Below are 23,597 nucleotides of genomic sequence, written 5' to 3' on the forward strand. Positions count from 1 at the left end.
CTCAGAGTAATGTTACATTAAGGACATCTGGTGGACGACTGAAGTCAACGCATTCTTTCAGTTATTTGTGTGATACACCGATTGATTCACTCTTATTGTATTTCTGCAATTTAAAAAAAAAACATTTGGTTAAAACATTGCCTACAGACTGTATGTCGCGGAATACGTGGTGGAAATGAAGCAATACTAGCCGCCGCATGGTCGTATGCAGAGATATCACATGTAAGGCGAGATGTTGAAAGATGGAGTCAGCGGCGTAAGTAACTGTTGGTCATCTTGCATCGGAGAACTTCTCTGGCGTGCTCTACTGCAGTGGACATAAGATGAGTAATTTTCTTCAGTAAAATACTTTTTAAGTCGCTGAAGGCCTTAATTATTTACAAGAATGCAGTTAGTAAACTGAATCTTGAACCTTCATGGAAAACCAATCCGTTTGAAAATCGTTAACAAATGTAACAATTTTTTTTTTTTTAAGTACACTTTTCATTGACAATAATATTTTACAGCGCGAACGTCTCCGACGCAAAATGGCCGACAAGTGACAATGTTTTAATATACAGTATAGTATTTATGGCCGCATGCATCGAAAGATGTCACGGCATAATCGGATGTGACGTATTCTATGCCTTAGCATATGGCGCTGCCGCAAAAGCGCTAGCAATTAATGGGAAAATGGTTGCACAAACGGATAAACAACAAAGCCACAGGCCGGGCGTTTACAAGCAGAAAAACAAAGGACACAAACATGGCAGGCATCGAACAAAAGGTGAAATCGAAAGGGAGAACAAAGGTAAGTGTTGATTTGTTTTGGAAAAGGCACATGTTATCGCTTTCGTTAGCTTGTGTGACTAGTTATCAAACCCACGTGTTGACGTCCCCTCTTTCCTTAAAACTATTACAAAGCTATCAATAAATTTTCCTTGACTCGTACTATAGCACTGTCAGAGAAATGATGATATGTTAACTTTTTACTGTGGTTGTAGCTGGCAATGGTTAAGAGACTGAATGAACAACATTGTACTTTACTAGTCAGTATTTGACATAACAACACAGTAGTTAGTCTTTGGCTCCTCTGTAGGCTATTAACCTAGGCTACCAAGCTAATTGAAACTAGGGATGCAACGATACAGTTAAGTCACGGTTCGGTACGATTTTCGATACGAGGGTAACGGATTTTCGATTCGATTCAATACATTTAATGCTCTGAAACAAAAAATACAAGTGTTTTTTGTTTGTTTCTTTATTTTGCTAACAAGCAAAAATAACAATGTCGTCATTAACATGCATCATAGTGCATAATATTTATGTGCTTACTTCTTATTGATCTGAAGAAATTTTGTATAAAAGTGCTGAAAACAATCTTTACTGTTTGTAAAGTGAGGCGGGGCACACTGTTGATTGCTACTGCTCTCTTAGCAGGTATGTTTACCACATGAGCAAAACATCCTATTAGTGGTCCGAGGCCATCTGTGTTACGTACTGAATTGACAATATTTGCAGCATTATCTATAATCACTGGTACGGATTGATTTGGCCTGCTTAACTTACATTCAGTCATTGCGGTTTTTAATTCATCGATGTAGGATATGGACTACGCTCTGGGCTCACGCAGCCAATGGCATGGGGTTTAACGTAGCACATCTAGGTTGCTATTTGATGATATCTACTGTGTGTGCGCGCGAGAGTGTTGTCGGGCATTAAAAAAGTTAACAAACGCCACAGAAGTCATGTCTGCTCATTACTGCACAACACCAGCATTTGACAATCGACTTTCATAAACAGGACGAGTTTCAAGTACAGCCCTCTAAATTTGCCACTCGTTGTTCATCATATAATCCTGAGAAGATCTCAGTGTCCCCCCGGGTTGTCCAGCTGTCTATTGTCAAAGTGAGGTTGTTCGTAGCAGCCAAGTCAGCCACAATATATTGCCGTACTTTGTTGTACTTATCCGTAAAGACATTCTTTGTTAAATATGTATGAGTGGGGATAGCATATCAGCTCTTCCAAAATGCTGCCAAACAGTGGATCTTTACGACATTGAAGCTGGCAAGCCGCACGAGCAATGATCCTCGTGCGCCACACCTCTCACCATTCAGGCAGTTTGGGGGAGGAGTGGAGAAAGGGGGGGCTGCTAGTGGCAGAGTTTGTTTTTTCAAGGCAAAGCTGCGCCGGAAGAGGGCGTATCGAACAGTTCAATATAAAACCGAGTATTGTTGCATCCTTAATTGAAACCATTTCTTAATGATCAGTGTGTAGTCCTGTCATAAGGTTTCCGCTTTGTCTAAACTTTTTAAACATTCTCTTACAGGGAGGGTGTCCGTGATCGCCCTCAGCAAAAAACAGAGAAAAGAGCAACGGAAGATGGACAGGAAGAACAAAGCCAATCAGATTCGCAAGAATAAGAGAGACATGGTATATTAAGATGATAAAAAATAGCCTGTTGATTAGTGTATCCATATCATAATTTTTTTTGGTTATTCTAGATTTTATCGGAGAAACGCCGTTTGGGCAGCCGGGATGGCCCTCCTATTCTGGTTGCTGTTGTGTCACTTCATGCATCTGTGGATGCTGGCTCTGTAACTAAATTGCTACGCCAAGAGGGAGCAGGGGGTGTTGTACACCAGGAGCAGGCTGTCAGTGGCGCCAGTGACAGTTTCGGGCTAGTCGTGCCTCGTTTTAAACAAAGATTCACCTTTCTTAGGATCAACACAGGTGAGAACTCAGAATGCCTCAGAGATATCCATTTGTCTATCCATCCATTAAAAATAAAAATATACTTATATACAGTGGCACTTCGACATACGATCGCTTCGACACACGATCTTTTCGACATCCAACATAAAATTTGACTCGCCATTTGTTTCTAAATCCGACGACATGCTCAAAATACGACGACATGACAGCACCGCAAATGGATGCATGGCTGATTTTCTTGTGAGAGAAAACGCAGCTTTCAAAAAGGTTAGTACAGGTGGTGAAACGAGGAAAAAGGTGACACTTACCATTGAAATGAAGATGCAAATTATAGAAAAATATGAGCGTGGGGTGCGCATCTGTGAACTGGCTCAACAATGCATCTCCACGGTCCTCCGACGATCACCGTTCGCCAGTGTTTATAAGTTAAGTTTGACAATTATTATTGTGGTAACATCGCCAAAGAAATCGCCAGCTTCATCATTTATTTCAGAACTTATCCAACACAAAACGCCTACTGTCGGCCGCAGTTGACACTGTTCTCAAGAAACATTGAAAGCGAAAGTAAACTATCAACCACACCACTCCTTCGCTGTCACGTCAGTCACGCGGTGTGTTCAGGTACAGAAAAAAAGTCCGCCACATTAGAACCCGATTCCTTACATTATTACAGGAATTATTATTACTATTATCATATTATTATTACGACTTTTATTTGTAATTTATTTGTTTTGCCATGTATAATTACTTGAGCCGTGCGAAATTTCCGATTCTTAGATTATTCGTGATTCGGCCATGGAAGATTCGAGAACGATTCACAAACATCCAAATTCCGATTATTGAATTATACCAGGTAAAGCGGAAATAAAACACAGTCAGCGCGGTCTTCAGGACGCAATGAGGAACGGACCGAGAGTAAAAGTCGTGTTCAACTCATGCCGCTAGATAAAAAAAAACAAAAAAAAACAATAATACCTGACTGCGGCCGTCAGCCGCTACAAACAGCGCCAATAATCGATTTCTAATCGAATCGGAGCCTCTGAATCGTAATCGAATCGTTAGGTGCCCAAAGATTCCCACCTCTAGTAATTACAATTTGTAATAGTACCAGCAGTATTTATTAAGGATTTAGTGTAGGTTTTTGGGCTGTGGAACAAATTAATGGAATTATAATTTATTCTTATGGGAAAATCCTGCTAGACATTCGACCATTTTGATTTACAAACGAGGTCCTGGAACGAATTAATTTTGTATATAGAGGTATATTGAAATAATTTATTAAATAATACAGCACGGTGGCAGAGTGGTTAGCACGTCCACCTAACAGTTCTGAGATCAAGGATTCAATATTGGGCTCTGGCCTTTCTGTGTGGACTTTGCATGTTCTCCCCGTCCCTGTGTGAGTTTTCTCCGGGTAGTCCGGTTTCCTCTCACATCCTAAAGACATGCATGGTGGGCTGATTGAGCACTCTAAATTGTCTATAGGTATAAGTATGTGTGCGAATGGTTGTTTGTCTCCTTGTGCCCTACGATTAGCTGGCAACCGATTCAGGGTGTACCCTTCCTACTACCCATAGTTATTTGGGATTGGCTCCTGCGATCCTCGTGAGGATAAGTGACTCGGAAAATGAATGAATGAATGGATTTATTACGTTAACAGTTAATTGCAGCCTATGCCTTGACTGAAATACAGTGGTACCTCGAGATCCGAACGCTTCAATACACGAAAAATTCATTTTAGGAAAAAATTTTCGAAGCTTTTTCCCCTTCATATTAGGCAAAATTATACAGCATGCTAAATGTAATACATAAGGTAATATCTCATCACAATGCAATAATGTAACTAAGTTTGACTACAAATGCAAACAAATTATACACACCACAACGTGACACAATGCTCATGTACATGAAACAAAAGAATATAACTTATAAGTAAAGATACACGATAATATCGGTTACCGATTATTATTGGTCGATAATGGCCATTATGATGTCACATAGATAATCCAGATTAAAAAAAAAAAATTCAACCGATAATGCAATCCGATAATTATATACTTGATTTAGCCTCCAAATGTGCGCAACCGAAGAATTCAGCACCGCTGCCTACTCAACCCCTCCCCTCTCTGAAGCCCCTGAGGGAGGAGGGGTTGAGGAGGTGGAGTTTCACAACAGAAGCAGTTTGAGATAATGGCAGAGGTCACTGGCGTGGCTGGATTTGTGAAAAAAACAAAAACAAAAAACGACGCTCTCGCCATCTGCAAAACATGCACTGCAGAAGTTTCACGAGGCGGAAAAAAAACGTCCTCATTCAGCCCAAAGCTGGTGGTAAACTCCATCTAAGTCTCAACACCGGCACGAAACCGATAGTCGACAAGTAGCTGTCTTCCGACGGAGCCCGCCGCTCTGGCCAGTCCTTGCAGGCCGCTGCCTCGCCTTAGGCGGGGCGGGTTTCTCGAGCGCTCCCCCACGCTGTGCCCCTCTGCCCGGAGCAGAGCCTAGCCCCAAATATGTTGCGGCGAGCTGGCCGGGGCGGGCGAATATCCGTTACGAACGTAGCTGCCGCTGACAGTCCGGTTCCACTCATCGAGCCAGACAGAGGCCTGGCGCGGGTGCCAATTTGGCGGCCGGACAGACTGAAGGGCACAGGTGTGAGGAGATTTTTTTTTTTTTTTACACAAGGATAAATTCATCCACGCTGCCGTTATTTTCGGCTTAACAAAACTCAGGCACACGCACAGGAATGCGAGCTACAACTCCGGCCTAATAATACTGCCGTGTATCAGCTGAGCTGCCGTAAAGCAAGTGTCATGAGTGCCGCAAATGTAAACAAAGCGCTGTACAATGGACACATGACCTGTCCCTCTTTTGAGTTAATCATTTTCACAGTATGCAACAAAGCATATAACATTAGCAATCGATTTTCAAATTATTTAACTTATTTGTCTGCTCAGTTACAGTCACAGCAGACAATCAAAACTTATTGGCACTCATTAACACTTCTCAATTTAAAAATTGCTTTCAAATAATGTTTTGAATCATACCTATTCTTGAATAAAGAACATTTCTGACAAACACGTTTTTTTTTTTTTTAGGATTAAGTATAATCATTTATTGCTTAAAATAAGGCTGTTAAGCTTATTTTCAGCTAGCTATTTTTCTTTCTTTTCTTTCCAAGAAATCTGAGTGAAATACACTTGAAGCGCTGACAGATAATTTCACTTATTTCCAATAGATTCACACTTAAAATTGACTAGTTTTAAGGAGGTGTGTTTTTATGGAGGTAGATTTGTGTCTTTATTATTCAATCAAAAAAAAAGTTGCTTCAATCAGATAAAAAGTTGCTTCAATCAAAATATATATTTTCAATCGAAGAAAAAGTCACTTCAATCAAAAAAAAAAAATGTGTTTGAATGCAAAAATAAATTTGAAACTCCCCAAAATATATTTGAAAACTATTTTTTGTGATTTTTTTGTTGTTGTTTTAAGTCGTTTTTTTTTTTTTTTTTTTTTTGATTGAAACAACATTTTTGATTGAAGTCATGTAATTTTGCGTTTGGACCACATTTTGGCTAGGACATTTGTGTCTTTATTATTCAATCAAAAAATAAGTTGCTTCAAACAAAAAAAATATATTTTCAAAAGAAAAATCACTTCAATCAAAAATAAAAAAAAATCAATCGTAGAAAAAAAGGTTTGAATGTGAAAAAATATTTGAGACTCAGAAATTTGCATTTGAACACTTTTTCATTCAAACTGTTTTCTTTGATTGAAGCAATCCTTTTTGTGTTTGAGCCATATTATGGGTAGGACATTTGTGTCTAAATCATTCAATCGCAATAAAAGTTGCTTTATTCCAAAAACTATTTTTAATCAAAGAAAAAAAATCATTAGCAAAAATATATATTTTTTGAAAATATTTTTTTTATCTGAAATATAGATATTTTTTATTGAAGTGTCACTTTTTTTGAAAAGCAAAAAGTTTTAAACTCTTGGAAAAAGTTTTGAATGCACTTTTTTTTTTTTTTGAAGTGGAAAAAGTTTTCAAGGCACTTTTTTTTCGATGGAATCATTTTGACACAAAGATTCAACTTCAACGCTACTTCCGGCATGTTTGAGTGGCAGGTGACTACGCCAATGGCATAAAAGTATGAAGCAAGAATAATTGCCACCAGGGCTCCATTCAGCCATCGCACTCTGCTGGAGTCCAAGCCGAATATAGGGCACCGGTACAGGGGTTTGACATCGGCATCTCACCGGAGTACCCACGACGGTACGTTGCCCTTTTTGCGGCACACTGGTCGGCGCCCGATATAACCCCCCCAGGTGCGGAAGCCGGCTGGCGAGTGGACGGCCCGCGAGTGACACGACACTCATTCAAAGCTGAAGCGAAGGGGCTCCCGGCGTGGAAGTCGGCGACTCGCTGGTAGTCCACTCGCCTACTGGGCAGGCTGGTGTTGGGCCACTCGCCGACCACTCCTGTACCGGCGCATCGCGGACACTCTGGTTCGAACCAACCATCACGTCAGGGCAGCGGGTGAAGTTCGCCGTGTTGAATCACATTAAGCAGCAGGGCACCGTACCATCGCGGGCACTCCGGTGAGATGCCGATATGGCTCAAACACAAAAAGGATTGCTTCAATCAAAGAAAACAGTTTGAATGAAAAATAAAGTGTTAAAATGCGAATTTCTGAGTCTCAAATATTTTTTCACATTCAAACCTTTTTTTCTACGATTGAATTTTAAAAAATTTTTGATTGAAGTGATTTTTCTTTTGAAAATATATATATTTTTTTGTTTGAAGCAACTTATTTTTTAATTGAATAATAAAGAGACAAATGTTCGAGCCAAAATGTGGTCCAAATGCAAAATTACATGACTTCACTCAAAAATGTTGTTTCAATTTCAATCAAAGAAAAATAGTATTCAAATATATATTTTGAGTTTCAAATTTTTGTATTCAAACACATTTTTTTTTGATTGAAGTGACTTTTTCTTCGATTGAAAATATATATTTTGATTGAAGCAACTTTTTATTTGATTGAAGCGACTTTTTTAAATTTTTTTTATTGAATAATAAAGACACAAATCTACAACCACATGTTTTTGCAGTGTAGTAATGTTATATATGTTAGGAATGGCTAACTTTCAAAAGCATTTTTGTGCAACTTAGGGATTTACTCTGCAAGTAATTGTTGCCAAAAGTTTAGATGTTGAATTTACTACTTATTCACATTTGATGTTGAAAAAGAGCAATAAATTATATTTTTGCACAGTAATATTTTCTTTTGTGTATACTTTAAAATTTTACATAAATCTTTTCATAGAATTATCGGCTTGACATTATTGGTTATCGGTTGGAATGAGGAGGAAATTATCGGTATTGGTTGAAAAATGCATTATCGTGCATCACTACTTACAAGCGATGCTTTTTCAAGGCACAAACAGCGAGATGAAGATGACAAGAACTGCAATGATACAGTGGTTGCTGAAGTTAACTTGTCTTTTAGCAATCAGAGTTTGCTATGAGCTCGAGTGGTCATGTGATAAAATCTGTAGAATGAGCTGAAACTTGAAAACTATTTCCACTAATGCACAACTAGGGGGCTACAAAGCATTACCAATACAGCCAGCCAATCAGAGGAAATGACAGCGCCATAAGATCCTGCTGCCCTATTCGGTCAGAATCTTTCCCATTCTCGGTGCCAAGAACCTGCTCTCCTATTGCCTATTGTTGGTATCACTTTAACTTACGGACATTGCTCCACTTGAAAGGCAAAGTTATAAAGATTAGTAAGATTATAAAATTTAATGTGGTGTTTTAGTAGAATTTGGAATGAATTGTGCGATTTACATGTAAAACATGATTCATAATACGAAAAAATCATGATACGAAAGCCAGTCTGGTATGAATTGATTTTGTATCTTGAGGTACCACTGTATGATCAAATGTGAGTTAAAAAAAAGTTGTGGGCTTGTTAAAAAAAAAACATTGCTCACTCAGTCAATCCACATGTATTTTTTTTCTATGTTGTTAGCATTGACTTAAACTCGGTGTGTTTTCTTTCCGTCCAGATGACATGCATTCACTGCTTGATGTTGTAAAGATGGCAGATAGCCTTGTGTTTGTGTTGGATTCATCTGAAGGCTGGGACAACTACGGGGATTACTGTCTCTCCTGTCTATTTGCCCAGGGCCTCCCCAGCTACGGTAAGTGTAACCCTGATAGGGTTGTATTTTATAGACTGACGATAGTAATCTATCTATATCTGGGTAGCTCTTGTGTGTCAGGGTGTATCTGACCTCCCCACAAAGAAGAAGGTAGAGTCTCGCAGGCTGTTGTCCAAAATCACGGAACTCCGCTTCCCAGAGGCCCGTCTTTTCCCACTTGACACAGAGCAGGATGTCACACTTATGCTCAGACATTTGGGCATGCAGAGGCACCGAAAGCTGGGTTTCCGGTCTCGGCGCTCCCATCTAATTGCCCAATGTGTCGCTTATACACCCAATACCTCCTCTGCCCAATGCTCCACTGGCCTTGGCACTCTCCATGTCTCTGGGTATGTTCGCGGACGTCCTCTCAGAGTGGACAGGCTGGTGCACATCAGTGGACATGGAGACTTTCAGCTAAGTCAGATTGACGCGCCACTGGACCCGCTTCCTTTAATCACAACTGCACCAAGGCAATCAAAGCCTGGCAAGGGAGGAGATGTTGATATGCAGGTAGTGTTTTATTTAAAACTAACAATTGAAGAGAACACTTTCAATTACAAAATATTGTGCTGGGGCTTTTTTGTTTCATGTATGTCTGTTCTTTGGCAGGATAATGAGGAAACCGAGGCTCCCGTTCGAGTGCTCATGAAAGCTGACCCCACTTGTAGGGAGAGCCTACAGTCGGAGGCTGAGGTGGACCCAATGGATGGAGAGCAAACGTGGCCCACAGAATCGGAGCTGTTGGAAGCAGAAGGTACAAAAATAGAGGTGGGGGTACTGTGCATTTCAAGGGTTTTGGTCTTTGCCAAACTCATAAAAGTCACAGTTGGAATTTATTTAGCTTTGAGCTTTGACATCAGTTCTTTTCATATTATTTTTTTTGTACTAAACTCCAAGTACTCCGAATAGCGCAATCATAACTAAGACTAAAATACAGTAGTGTGAGACATCCAAGTATTAAAGAAGCATATTTAAAAAAAAAAAATTAAAAAAAAAAAAAGAAAATGTTATTTTAAGGACAACAAGACACTTAAAAGTCCTAGTTTCAACTGTGAAATTACTTTGAGAAAAATAATGTTCAAAATGATTTAAAAAAAAAAATTTTTTTTTAAAATATATATTTCAGTGTTGTTTTCGTCAACGATGACGATAACTAAGCCTGTCGCAATATGCAATAAGTCAGTTCATTGCATGTTAATTTCCTGGCTGCGATTTATTGCCGCATGCGTCTGCTTGCGTGTGCTGCGTGCACTTGGCACACGTGCGTGTTGATTGCATGTGAGACTCCAGTTCCTTTCACAAATGTTTATTGGTCATCAACACACCGTAGAATTAAAGTTTAAACATATAAAATAAGGAAACACATCTACAGTGGGGCAAATAAGTATTTAGTCAACCACTAATTGTGCAAGTTCTCCCACTTGAAAATATTAAAAAGGCCTGTAATTGTCAACATGGGTAAACCTCAACCACGCTGTTAGATTTTTAAAGAATTTATTTGCAAATCATGGTGGAAAATAAGTATTTGGTCAATACCAAAAGTTCATCTCAATACTTTGTTATGTACCCTTTGTTGGCAATAACGGAGGTCAAACGTTTTCTGTAACTCTTCACTAGCTTTTCACACACTGTTGCTGGTATTTTGGCCCATTCCTCCATGCAGATCTTCTCTAGAGGAGTGATGTTTTGGGGCTGTCGTTGGGCAACACGGACTTTCAACTCCCTCCACAGATTTTCTAAGGGGTGAGATCTGGAGACTGGCTAGGCCACTCCAGGACCTTGAAATGCTTCTTACGAAGCCACTCCCCAGATCGAGGGAGATTATCAGTGGTCTGTATGTCTTCCATTTTCTAATAATTGCTCCCACAGTTGATTTCTTTACACCAAGCGTTTTACGTATTGCAGATTCAGTCTTCCCAGCCTTGTGCAGGTCTACAATTTTGTCTCTGTTGTCCTTCGATAGCTGTTTGGTCTTGGCCATCGTGGAGTTTGGAGTGTGACTGACTGAGTTTGTGGACAGGTGTGTTTTATACTGATAATGAGTTAAAACAGGTGCCATTAATGCAGGTAACGAGTGGAGCCTCGTTAGACTTCGTTAGAAGTTAGACCTCTTTGACAGCCAGAAATCTTGCTGCTTGTTTGTAGGTGACCAAATACTAATTTTCAACTCTAATTTGGAAATAAATTCTTTAAAAATCAAACAATGTCATTTTCTGTTTTTTTCCACATTCTGTCTCTCAGGGTTGAGGTTTACCCATGTTGACAATTACAGGCCTCTCTAATCTTTTCAAGTAGGAGAACTCGCACAATTGGTGGTTGACTAAATACTTATTTGCCCCACTGTATATTAAACATTGTAAGAAATTCGCATTACTACATTGAGGCTAATGGGAAAAAGACGTTGTACTTTGCACGTTAGCCTGCTATAAAACATTGCCAGTCTTCTCCAAAATGCAAAATTGCGATTATAAGGGAACACTTCAAACATGGAAAATCACTGGTTAACACATTTGCAAACGATGCGAACGAACGGAGTGTAAAGTTTACATTTACCGGCTTAGCGAACGTATTTCCGGTGAACATTTCAACATAAAAGCATGACATGTTCAACATTTAAATAAAGATTTCTGGAGTTAAACTCACATACTTCAGATTCTACGATTAGAATAGTTTTAAATGGCACCCATTATGAAAAATGTGATTGGCGAATAATAATTTGGCTTCAAATTTGCTAACATGTTCACTTTGCAGGACAAGATGACAGTAAATTTGGATAATAAAAAAAACACTTTTGATGGGCTCTAATTGGCAGAGAACAAAAATGGCATTGGGTTTCTCACCTATTTCATATTCTGTACCTAGCTTTCAAATGACTTGTTATGTATTGTTTATGTGTATGTGTGTTTTTTTTATATATAGTTTGTGTTATACGAATAACAACTTATTGAGCCTTAATGGGTGTTTATTAGGATGTATTGACACTGGTTAAATTAGTTAAAAAATTGACAACAGTATTGCATATTGGCAATAATTTATGAGACAATATATCGCCTACTAAAATTTGTTATGACGACAGGCCTAATGCTGTGCAAGAAGTATAAGCTGATTACTGTCTCTTAGAAGCCAAAAAGAACAAACGGGTGATGAAAGTCCCAAAAGGAACATCCGACTACCAGGCGGCGTGGATTGTTGACGATGATGAGGAAAACTGTGATCTTGATGAAGAAAGTAGCGAAGACGATGAATATGATGACGACATGATGGATGAGACCCTTGATGGGAATGACAATGACTCACAGGTAATTTTTTGAAACGTCCCAAAGTTTCAAATTTTTTCCCATTCATATCTGATCTGATATTTTTATAGATCAGCCCTGAAATTAACTTCTTCAACAAATTTCCTTTTTAAATCACGGAAGTGAAAAAAATCAGGAGGCGGATCTGAGGATAAGCTATCAAGTATAGTGTTAGGAGCTTGTCGCTGTGCATTTGTTACCCATTCCTTGGTACACCTTGCATTTGCGAGTAAGTTTATTTATCTAAGCGTCTGCCGCAACAGACCACAACAATAGCGCTTTGGAGCACGGGGTCCTGAGCGAAGCCTCACTTCCTGTGAGCCGTACATAACTGACTTCCTGTCTGGACAGGAGGTGGCGGAGGAAAGGGGGGGGGGGGGTTCAACCAAATGATTTATTTCCAGCTTTACTTGAAAGGAGACAAAGAAAAATCACTTGCACTTGTTTGATGGTGAAGTTTACACACATGAATATGTGTAAGTAACAATAGGGTACTTCAAATGCTGATTGTTTTTTTCTAATTTTGGTGCCGGAATGTTGGTTGTTCAAACCATCTGGTGTGATTCTTCACTATAGGGAGCACCTCATTACATGATAGATTTCAGTTTTTATCCTTGGTAAAATCAAATCTTGTACAGTTCAGGTAATGCATTAAACTGCATCTGACAGTTCAGTGACATAGATAAAAGGTTGTTGTTTACAGAAGGTGGAAAGAGAGATGGGGGCTACCGATCAAATGGCCCACAGCCACATAGTCAAATTGGATTGGACACCTGTCACGGTCAATGGCAGTGAATCATAATCACTTCATGCCAGCCATCCCAGTTGAAATGGATTTGATATCTATGAATGTCACTGGCAGTGAATGAGTTAAAGTCTTTCGAAAACAAACAAGCAAATAGTTGCTGTTTTATTTGAAAAAAAAAAAAAAAAACACATATAAAATTACAAAAATGATATTACCGACTATCAACTCACTGGTTGCCGCTGATGGCAGTAGACGTGATTCAAAATGGATTAGACGTCTACGTAGAACTGTCACTAGCAGCCAATGAGTACTTTATGAAGGGTTAATCCCGCTCTTGCGCCATCTTTGGTCAGGATGCAGGTTCGGACCTTGCCTCAGAAACTGAGGAGGAGCAGCAGGAGGAGGAGGAAGAAGTATGCTCCACTGAGCGAGCCGGGGCCGACCAGCGTTACGATGAAGACATGGATGAGACTGCGGAAGAGGAAGATCTGAAGCGTTACCGCGAGGCACGAGCAAATGACATGTTCCCCGATGAGGTGGACACGCCCCTCGACGTGGATGCCAGAATCAGGTCGGTCCCGATTTTTTTGTTTACTACGATACAACAAAATAATTTGCTCATTCAGGTAACTGTGGGTTCTTAAATAGTGAAAAAAATGGGGGGAACCACATCTCATTATACTTGTACAAATAGCATTTTTGTAATATGTTTAATTTATTACCTTAATCCTTAAAAGTTGCGGGATGCGTCGACGTGTCCTGTGCGCATATAATCTTTAAAGCATTGTCACGTTGTAATCACGTCACCCCTCATCGTCACATTGTAATCACATCACCCCTGTGCTGCTGGTTGGTCTCTTTTGAAAGTACGGAAGTTCTGGTCCATGCAAGATTTTATTTGAAGTCACTTGACCAAGTCAAACAGGAGATAATATCATTTGAGTTTTATAGTATTCATCAATAAACATTAAAACGCTGCATGGACCATATTGGTCCTGGAAGTGTGGGCTGTGTGATGTAGCCCCGTATCCTGAGAAGCTGAGTGGCATGCCTGAAAAAATGTAACTGAACTGGTTAAAAGGAAATATTTTTGAATTAATTAATTTATTTTTTAAATAAACTTTTTCAAGGTTATATATATATTTTTTGCATAGTCTTTCCAATTTGTATGTAGATGTGTGTGTTCGACAAACTTGATTGCATGTATATAGTTGATAAGGTGATGAGTGAGATACCTAACCCCAGAGAAGAGAGAGATATCCTCCAAACCCTTTTTGTGTTTAATGGTGTGTGTGTATTATATATATATATTTTTTTCTCACTGCTTTGCACTGTTGGTCTACTGTGTATAACTTGTTTTGACCATAGTATGTGTAAAGGCCAAAAAACACCTATGACCATACCTGATGCTTCTGTTGAATTATCAAATATTAAACTATTCAGTCTTATTTTTTTCTGTCGAATGTTTATCCTAGCAAGTTGAATAAATATTATCAAGCTTCAAAACGGTTCGTCGAGCATATTTTATGGTACCCGCGGGTTATTAAAAGCATTAAAAAAGCATTGACTTTTCCATTATTAAAGTATTAAATTAGCTGTTGTAAGTCTGGAATTTTTTCACTGTGGTCTTATTTTTCAAGAACATCTCAGTGCAACCTAAATTATATCCGTGACAAAGTTTTTTTTTTTTTTTAAAATCCATAACTAAGATGACGCATAGAATTTTTACGATGCACTGCACTATAAATCGAAATGCAACTCGTGCGTGCCAAACCACCACGACCGGCAAAACGGAGAATCCACCCACCTCTGCATCGGGAATGCGTCCGTTTGTCGGTGGAACGAAAACCCTGCAGGCAGAAGTATTGTGGATTCTGAACAGCAAAACAGACCACCACTCATATACTTCAAATGAGTCCATTGGTGATCTGTTTCGGATATTACGTCATTTTTGGTCGGCATCGGCTGTCACAATGTTGGTCATATGTTTCAGAGGGAGCGTTCCCGATGTCGTAACGAATTTTCAGTCGGCAGAGAAAAAAAACACACATTTTCTTAATGTTTAAATAGTCTACATATTTTTATGATCATTATAAATGAATTTACACAATGAAATAACGCTAGGAAAGTTTGTTAAACATAATGTTGGTCAAATCGTGCTTTTTCCGGAGGGAGCATTCCCGACTTCGTAACTGCAGCCAATTTAAGCTCATCAAGACTTTAAGATAGAGGTAAAATCGGGCCTAAAAAATCCAGCCTGACCCGAACTGGTCCGCGGGTATTAAAGCCCGACCTGCGTTTTGTGTGATAACATGTGTGACGATGTCTGCATAAAAGCCTGTCTTTTGTAACGAATTCTCAGTTGGCAGAAAAAAAACCTGCACGTTTTCTTAATGTTTAAATAAACTACATATTTTTATGATCATTATAAATTTATTTACACAACGAAATAACGCTGGAAAAGTTTGTTAAATATAAATAAACAGATGCGGTTTTGCGGACTCGCAGAGGGGAAGATTAAAAAGAGCGTATAGGCACGCTCTGGCTCTGCAATGACCATACAGCGCCTTCTTTTTTTTTTATCCAAAGTAGTCCTTAGTTTATCATTCATGCATCATTAATATATAGATATTTCAAAAAGTTAGCGAGAAAGAACCCTGGCCCGGCCCGACGTAATAATTGACATTTTCATTTTGGTCATGTTTTCAGTTTAATTTAGCTGTTTCGTGCTTGCTATGTTTATAATTGCGATGTTTTGTTTACCGCTTTTCCTCTTACTGCGAAGAGGGAGGAAGTTACATCGGCCGCCGCGATGATATTTAAGTCATCAGCCATCTGCTGTGACCTGGGAATTTAACGCCTGCTTTCACGCACACTGCTTCCTATGTCAGTCAACACGGGAAATTGTTTTCACACACAACTGCTGCACGGTTAAGTCCCGCGATATTCCCGTTGTTTTGGAGTATGTGATAGGGGCTCAAGTTACATCCAGATACTTTAGGTTGCAGTTTATGGGTCATGCGAAGGCAGTGGACCTGCTTAAACATTTCGGTTTGCCATTCGAATGAATGTGAATTTCGCTGTTTTAACTCAAGAGTTAGCCATGTTCACTGGGGTCTTGGCAGGTGCACTAGCGGCTAGCCTGTTACAAAAGATGGTTGGTCTGAGTCCTGTCCTCCTCCTCTTTTTGTCCATAATTATTGTGTGCGTGTGTGTTTAAAAAATTTATAATGTTACTTTAAATGTGTTTTATTTGTATCTTCAATATATGTGCATTCTTTTGTGAAACACACTTAGTAATTGAGGTTAAATTTGATGTTCAGTGCTTTATTTATTTAATATGATTCAATATGATCTAAATAATGGGTGCAAGAAAAGTATTAATTTTCAGTTGAAATGGCATTAAAAATGGTCGTAAAAGTCTTAAATTTTGATTTATCAATTCTGGGGGGACCCTGTTTGGTAAATGTTGATTATAATTGGTCAGTGAAGAAAACAACAGTTTGGACATGAAGGTTATGGTGTCCTGAAAAATGGGACCCAACCAGGCCATTGTGAACATTTTTTTCTTTGACATATAAAGGTAAGATTAAAGTACCTGTGACACGAAAAAGCATGTTTATTTCATAATACACGTGGTATTTTATGCCCCTGAATAATATGGGCCGCTTGGATGTGTGTGGAAGCGATCGCTATTTTTATTTAGTTTTTTGAATCCCGCGCCATGAAAATGAGTGACTTCCGGCTTCGGTCTTGCATTGAGGAGGAGGGCGCTGTGACGTGTACGGTAGAAGACGTCCTCTTCACGCGACAGTGTACTGTTGTGTATGAGGAAGAAGGATTCAGCTGATTTTGCGGATTAATACGTTTATTTTTTGCATCACGCCAGCCAAACGGCTGCAGAAAAACCATTCTCTATGAGGGAGAGGCGTATGCGCCTTTTTGGAGTTTCAAAAGGTTCCCATTCACCGTGGATATTTACTGTGGGACCATTGGACTTACGAGGAAGTGAGTAAACATCTTGTTTTGTATTATGTCAAATACGAATACAGCGATTACAAAGTAAACACTACAAACTTTCTTTAAATGAAGGACTACTTACGTTTGATCATTGATAGGCATGTAAAAAGCTCTCCTAATGCTCATTAGCAGCAGCACGTTAGCTGCACAACAACTCCAGCCACCCTCCTCCGGGGAACGAACTGTAAATTGCTCTCCGCCGGGTGGTTTGCCGATCCGCGATGACAATCGACAACTGGGTCGTCATGTCAAATAATCCAGGATAGTTATGTGTGATTTTCCGCTTCGAAGACTTTGAAACATCACTCGGTTCGGGTTAGCATGTCGGCTAGCTGTCACGCCTTCTGGTTTGTTTACATTCTCCGAAGCCGGGGAAGGGAAATGACATATGTCCGATTTAGGTGTCATAAAATATTGTTCGGGAGGTGCGACAGTAAAGGTGAAGTCGACAGTTTTGACCATTATGGAGTAATTTTGCCATGTCGTCCTGAATAAATGCATTTTTATTATTTCATATTCCATTCAGCACAAGACTGTTATTTGTCATGACCATGCCATTTATTTAGCAATTGGGGAAAATACTTGGATAAAAAGAATATCCTGTAAAAATATTGAAGTAAAGAGACAGAAACAATGACATTTTGCCGCTCTCTTCGTCGCGTTCTCCTCGTTGTGAATAGTTCCCCCTCGACGGGCTGACTGGTCCTTCTCAAGCCATTTATATAGCTATTGGGGAAAATACTTGGATAAAAAGAATATCCTGTAAAAATATTGAAGAGACAGAAACAATGACATTTTGCCGCTCTCTTTGTCGCGTTTTCCTCGTTGTGCATAGTTCCCCCTCGACGGGCTGACTGGTCCTTCTCAAGCCATTTATATAGCTATTGAGGAAAAATACTTGGATAAAAAGAATATCCTGTAAAAATATTGGAGTAGAGAGACTGAAACAATGACCTTTTGCGGCTCTCTTCGTCGTGTTTTCCTCGTTCTGAATAATTCCCCCCCAATGGGCTGAATAGTAAAACCGATGAGCCCAGTCTACCGCTGACGTCATCCACCTGTTGGGGACGCTAAAGCCCTATAATGGTAGGCGTGGCTAACCGGCAGATTAAAAGACTAATTTCTCGTCATCTGTGCTTTGCTAAATTGTTGTATATAGTCGAATAGTCTCAAAATATGATTCTAATTCACATAATAATGCCATTTAAGACTTTTTTTCTCGTGTCATATGCTCTTTAAAGGCATGCAAAATCGGACACAATAGGCCCGGACTTCGAAGGGTCAATACATCTGTACCCATACTAGTATACAGTATGTTGATGATATGAGGAAATTCTCTGATAACTTGAGAGAAATCTACACGTTAAATGAGTATTTTTAAGTCATTGTCACATTGCTACTCATTCATTATGAAATGTTTTTTTCCCACAAACAAAATTACGGTATCATTTTGAGTACAGTAAATTGGTTTACCAAACTAACTGTTTTCAAGCTAAGAATTTTCTTGCTTCTCTGTTTTGAACATAAGTTGTCTTCTTCTTGCAGGTTCCAGCGCTACAGGGGCCTTAAAAGTTTTCGCTCGTCTCCCTGGGATCCCATGGAGAATTTGCCTCACAACTATTCTCGCATCTTCCAGTTCCAGAACTTTGAGCGTACCCGCCGCCGCATCTTGACTGAAGCTGCTCAAGAGGAGGAGGGTGCCATGGTAAAAAGTTTGCACGTTTTATCATTTGGTATAATTTGTACACTTAAAACACTCAGTGTGTGACATTGATGCTGAAGAGGGTATTAAACAACAGCAAAACAATTAAGTTAGCAAACTCAATGTTATATGGCGACCCCCAACTTCAAAATGGACTTTGTAAATGCAAAGTTTTGTATTGACAGTTCATTGTTACAGGTGGGCTGGTACGTCACGCTGCACGTCATTGATGTGCCGCCCTCCGTGATGGAAAGCGTGCAGGCAGGGAAGCCACTGGTGCTAGTGTCTCTTCTACCGCATGAACAGAAGGTCTGTTTTTGCCTTACGTTGCAGGCAAAAAATAATAAAAGAAAAACTAAGACAAAACACTTTTTGCACCTTCTTTAGATGTCAGTGATGCACCTTTCAGTAAGGAGGCACCCCAGCAACTCTGAGCCCATAAAGTCCAAAGAGGAGCTGGTGTTCCACTGCGGTTTTCGGCGATTCAGGGCCTCGCCCATCTTTTCCCAGCACACCTCGGGTAAGATAAAGGGTGAAACTCAACTGCTGTAAGCGGTGGGTATATGGCCAAAATTTGATATGTCTGCCCCGAATGTTGTGATTGTTATGACTCTGTATATCTCTATATCAAATTAAAGTTAACTCAATGGGTGCCATTAATCTTGCTAATCAGGGGATAAACACAAGATGGAGCGCTTTCTCAGGCCAGATGCCGCTACTGTGGTGTCAGTGTATGCTCCCATTACCTTCCCCCCGACAGGAGTCCTGCTTTTCAAACAGAGAGATGATGGTAAGATTACTACAATTCTTTTTTGTTTTTCCATTACTGGAATGCACATGTGATTCAATAACAGTGAAATGACCACAAAAAATACAAGTGTGCTCTTGAATATGAATGAATATTCTTTTATGTAATGTATGAACCATACTGTTGTCTTATTACGGCTTTATTTATTTTGTAAATATATCCCCTTTACAGCTACGACTAGTAATGTAACTACAAATTCATTCTTGAAATGTTTTTGTTTTTGCTTCACATTTTTTATGAATCAACCTTAACAATAAAAATATTTTTGTGTAAGGCAAGATAAATTTATTTTTATAGCACAATTCAACACAAGGCAATTCAAAGTGCTTTACATCACACGAAGATCCACGAGCTGAAATAAAATGATTCATAAAAATCACGTTAAAAGAAAGTTAAAAACAAAGACCATTTTAACAGAAAATAAAATTATACATAAAAATCACATTAAATTATCATTAGAATAAAAAATAATAATAATTGAAATCAGAAATAGAAATAAAACAATTAATGAAAAGCAAAAAGCTTGAAATTTGGGGGGGGGGGGGGAATATATATATATATACACACAGTGGGGAGAACAAGTATTTGATACACTGCCGATTTTGCTGGTTTTCCCACTTGCAAGGCATGTAGAGGTCTGTAATTTGCATCATAAATTCTCTTCAACTGTGAGGGACGGAATCTAATACAAAAATCCAGAAAATCACATTGTATAATTTTTAAATAATGAATTTGTATTTAACTGCATGAAATAAGTATTTGATACATTACCAACTAGTAAATATTTCGGCTCTTAGTTCTTTTTTAAGAACCCCTCCTGTTCTCCACTCATTGCCGGAAGTAACTGCACCTGTTTGAACTTGTTACCTGTATAAAAGACACCTGTTCACATGCTCAAACAAACAAACTCTAACCTCTCCACAATTGCCAAGACCAAAGAGCTGTGTAAGGGCATCAGGGATAAAATAGACCTGCACAAGGCTGGGATGGGCTACAGGAAAATAAGCAAGCAGCTGGGTGAGAAGGTAACAACTGTTGGATCGATTATTAGAAAATGGAAGAAGTTCAAGTTGACGGTCAATCTGCCTCGTTCTGGGGCTCCATGCAAGATTTCACCTCGTGGGGCATCACTGATCATGAGAAAGGTGATGGATCAGCCCCAAACTACATGGCAGGACCTGGTCAATGACCTGAAGAGAGCTGGAACCACATGCTCGAAGAAAACCATTGGAAACACATTACGCCGTGATGGATTAAAATCCTACAGCGCACGTATGGTCCCGCTGCTGAAGCCAGTGCATGTCCAGACACGTCTGAAGATTGCCACTGACCATCTGGATGATCCAGAGGAGCAATGGGAGTAGGTCATGTGGTCGGATGAGACCAAAATTGAACTTTTTGGTCTAAACCCGGCTCGTCGTGTTTGGAGGAAAAAGAAGGATGAGTACAACCCCAAGAACACCATCCCAACCGTGAATCATGGAGGAGGAAACATCATTTTTTGGGGCTGCTTCTCTGCCAAGGGTACAGGACGACTGCACCGTATTGAGGGGAGGATGGATGGGGCTATGTATCGCCAGATCTTGGCTGACAACCTCCTTCCTTCAGTGAGAGTCCTGAAGATGGGTCGTGGCTGGGTCTTCCAGCATGACAACGACCCAAAGCATACAGCCAAGGCAACTAAAGAGTGGCTCCGTAAGAAGCATCTTAAGGTCCTGGAGTGGCCTAGCCAGTCACAAGATCTGAACTCGATAGAAAATCTATGGAGGAAGCTGAAAGTCCGTGTTGCCCGGCAGCAGCCACGAAACCTGACGGCTCTGGAGAAGATCTGCATGGAGGAGTGGGCCAAAATCCCTGCTGCAGTGTGTGCAAACCTTGTCAAGGACTACAGGAAACGTTTGGTATCTGTAATAGCAAACTTATTTCATGCAATTAAATGCAAATTTATTATTTAAAAATCATACAACGTGATTTTCTGTTTTTTTTGTATTAGATTCCGTCCCTCACAGTTGAAGAGAACTTATGATACAAATTACAGACCTCTTCATGCTTTGCAAGTGGCAAAACCAGCAAAATCGGCAGTGTATCAAATACTTGTTCTCCCCACTGTATATATGAGTACGCTGTGGTAAACAAAAGCGTTTTAGCCGTCATTAAAAGAAGCCAATAGTTTGAGCACATTGCAGACCTTCAGGTGACTTGTTCCAATGGTGAGGAGCATAGTAACTAAATGCTGCCTCACCCTGCTTGGTTCTTGTTCTTGGAATATACAGCGGACAGAGGTATCCAACAAATCAAGCATGTACTGTGTACAATGGAGGCTTTTTATCTTATTACCTAAAAAAATATATATTTTTCTGTATATGTATAAACAGTTCAAATTGTATCATAACATTGCCACTTACGTCTTACAAATATTCATGTTTTTATTGGTCAATTTTACATGACTTTAGTATCTTTTCAACTTTCATCCAGTTAACTCATTACCTGTCATTGACAGCGATAGATGCCAATTCATTTAAACTTGGAAAACGGTCGGTGAATGCACATGTTTCAGTGCCATCACTCACAGTCAAAATGTATTGGATGCCTAGAATGGCAAATGTCAGCCAGCCAGTGAGATAAATCAATATTTACCTGTGCGTATAGGTGTCCAGGACCTTGTGGCCACAGGCAGCCTGCTCAGTTGTGATCCTCAACGCGTTATGCTCAAGAGGATCGTGCTTAGCGGACACCCATTCAAAATTAACCGAAGGTCTGCCGTTGTCCGTTACATGTTTTTCAACAGAGGTGAGCGATATCTCCTGCCTCAACATGTGTTCTGCATTGTATCTATTATTGATCTTTCATTTTTTTTCTTCATTGTGGGCTAGATGACATCATGTGGTTCAAACCTGTGGAGCTTCGCACTAAATGGGGACGGAGGGGCCACATCAAAGAGACTTTAGGTAATTAAAAAAAAAAGCTCTCTGTGAATCATTTATAAATATAAGTATATAATATATATGTATGTATATATATATATATATACATTTTTCTTTCTTTTTTTTTTAAAGGAACTCATGGTCATATGAAGTGCGTGTTTGATAGCCAGCTGCGCTCTCAAGACACAGTCCTGATGAACTTGTACAAGCGGGTCTATCCTCGTTGGACGTTTGACCCCTATGTCCCCTTGCCTTTGCCCTGGTTTAAACGAGAGTCGACAGTGGACGTGAATGACTTGGACATGGAGTAGCATGACACAGTGTGGATTTCAGAACAAATATATCATTGGTATTGAATAAAATTATCAAGATCCCATGCATTTTGTTACATATGATTGGGAAACATGATTTGGGAAGCAGGCGGCACGGTGGCAGAGTGAACGTCCAGCTCACAGTTCTGAGATCAAGGGTTCAATCTCGGGCTTCAACCTTCCTGTGTGGAGTTTGCATGTTCTCCCCCACACCTGCGTGGGTTTTCTCCAAGCATGCATTGTAGGCTGATTGAACATTCTAAATCAGGGGTCTGCAAACCAGTCCTCAAGGGCCGCTGTGGGTCCTGGTTTTTGTTCCAACCGATCAAGCACCGACAGTTTAACCAAAGATGTTTTTGCTAAAACAAGCAGCACCTGACTGCAATCAACTGATTACACTTGTAAGACACCAGATTGGTGAAAAGGTGTTGTTTTGTTGGAATGAAATCCTATGTGGAATAGTTTGGCGACCACTGCTCTAAATTGTCCCTAGGTATGTGTGTGTGTGTGTGTGTGTGTGTGTGTGCGAATGGTTGTGCCCTGCGATTGGCTGGCAACCGATTCAGGATGTACCCAGCCTACTGCCAACAGTTAGCTGGGATTGGCTCCGGCACTCCTGTGACCCTCGTGTGGATAAGTTGCTCGGAAAATGAATAAAATGATTGGGAAATTTACAGTGACTCTCCACTTTGATTTTTCACTTGGTGAATTTCTATTTGAGGTCTATGTGTATTTTTCACACAAATACTTTCTGCCAAAGAATACAATTCAAGACGAGACTCCTTTAAAATCTCATGATTTGGCACTGTAACCTTTGGATTGTCGTAGCGGTATCAGCCGCTAGAGGGCAGCAATATATAAATTTTCCATGATACTTTTGC

General features: G+C 39.7%; 1 protein-coding gene across 1 annotated transcript; it reads left to right on the plus strand.

Annotated features, from left to right (window-relative positions):
- The first annotated feature begins 261 nt into the window (after positions 1–261).
- tsr1 (TSR1 ribosome maturation factor) lies at positions 262–23,395 on the plus strand. The gene is made up of 15 exons (XM_057839760.1): positions 262–790; positions 2,309–2,412; positions 2,484–2,712; positions 8,770–8,904; positions 8,972–9,417; positions 9,517–9,661; positions 12,028–12,206; positions 13,305–13,522; positions 18,517–18,676; positions 18,872–18,982; positions 19,061–19,193; positions 19,347–19,463; positions 22,131–22,271; positions 22,355–22,429; positions 22,538–23,395. The coding sequence occupies exons 1-15, from the start codon at positions 571–573 to the stop codon at positions 22,714–22,716; spliced, it is 2,592 nt and encodes an 863-aa protein (XP_057695743.1). The 5' UTR covers positions 262–570; the 3' UTR covers positions 22,717–23,395.
- Positions 23,396–23,597: the final 202 nt, after the last annotated feature.

Source organism: Corythoichthys intestinalis, chromosome 6 (genome assembly GCF_030265065.1).
Source record: "Corythoichthys intestinalis isolate RoL2023-P3 chromosome 6, ASM3026506v1, whole genome shotgun sequence".
NCBI classification, from domain to species: Eukaryota; Metazoa; Chordata; class Actinopteri; order Syngnathiformes; family Syngnathidae; genus Corythoichthys; species Corythoichthys intestinalis.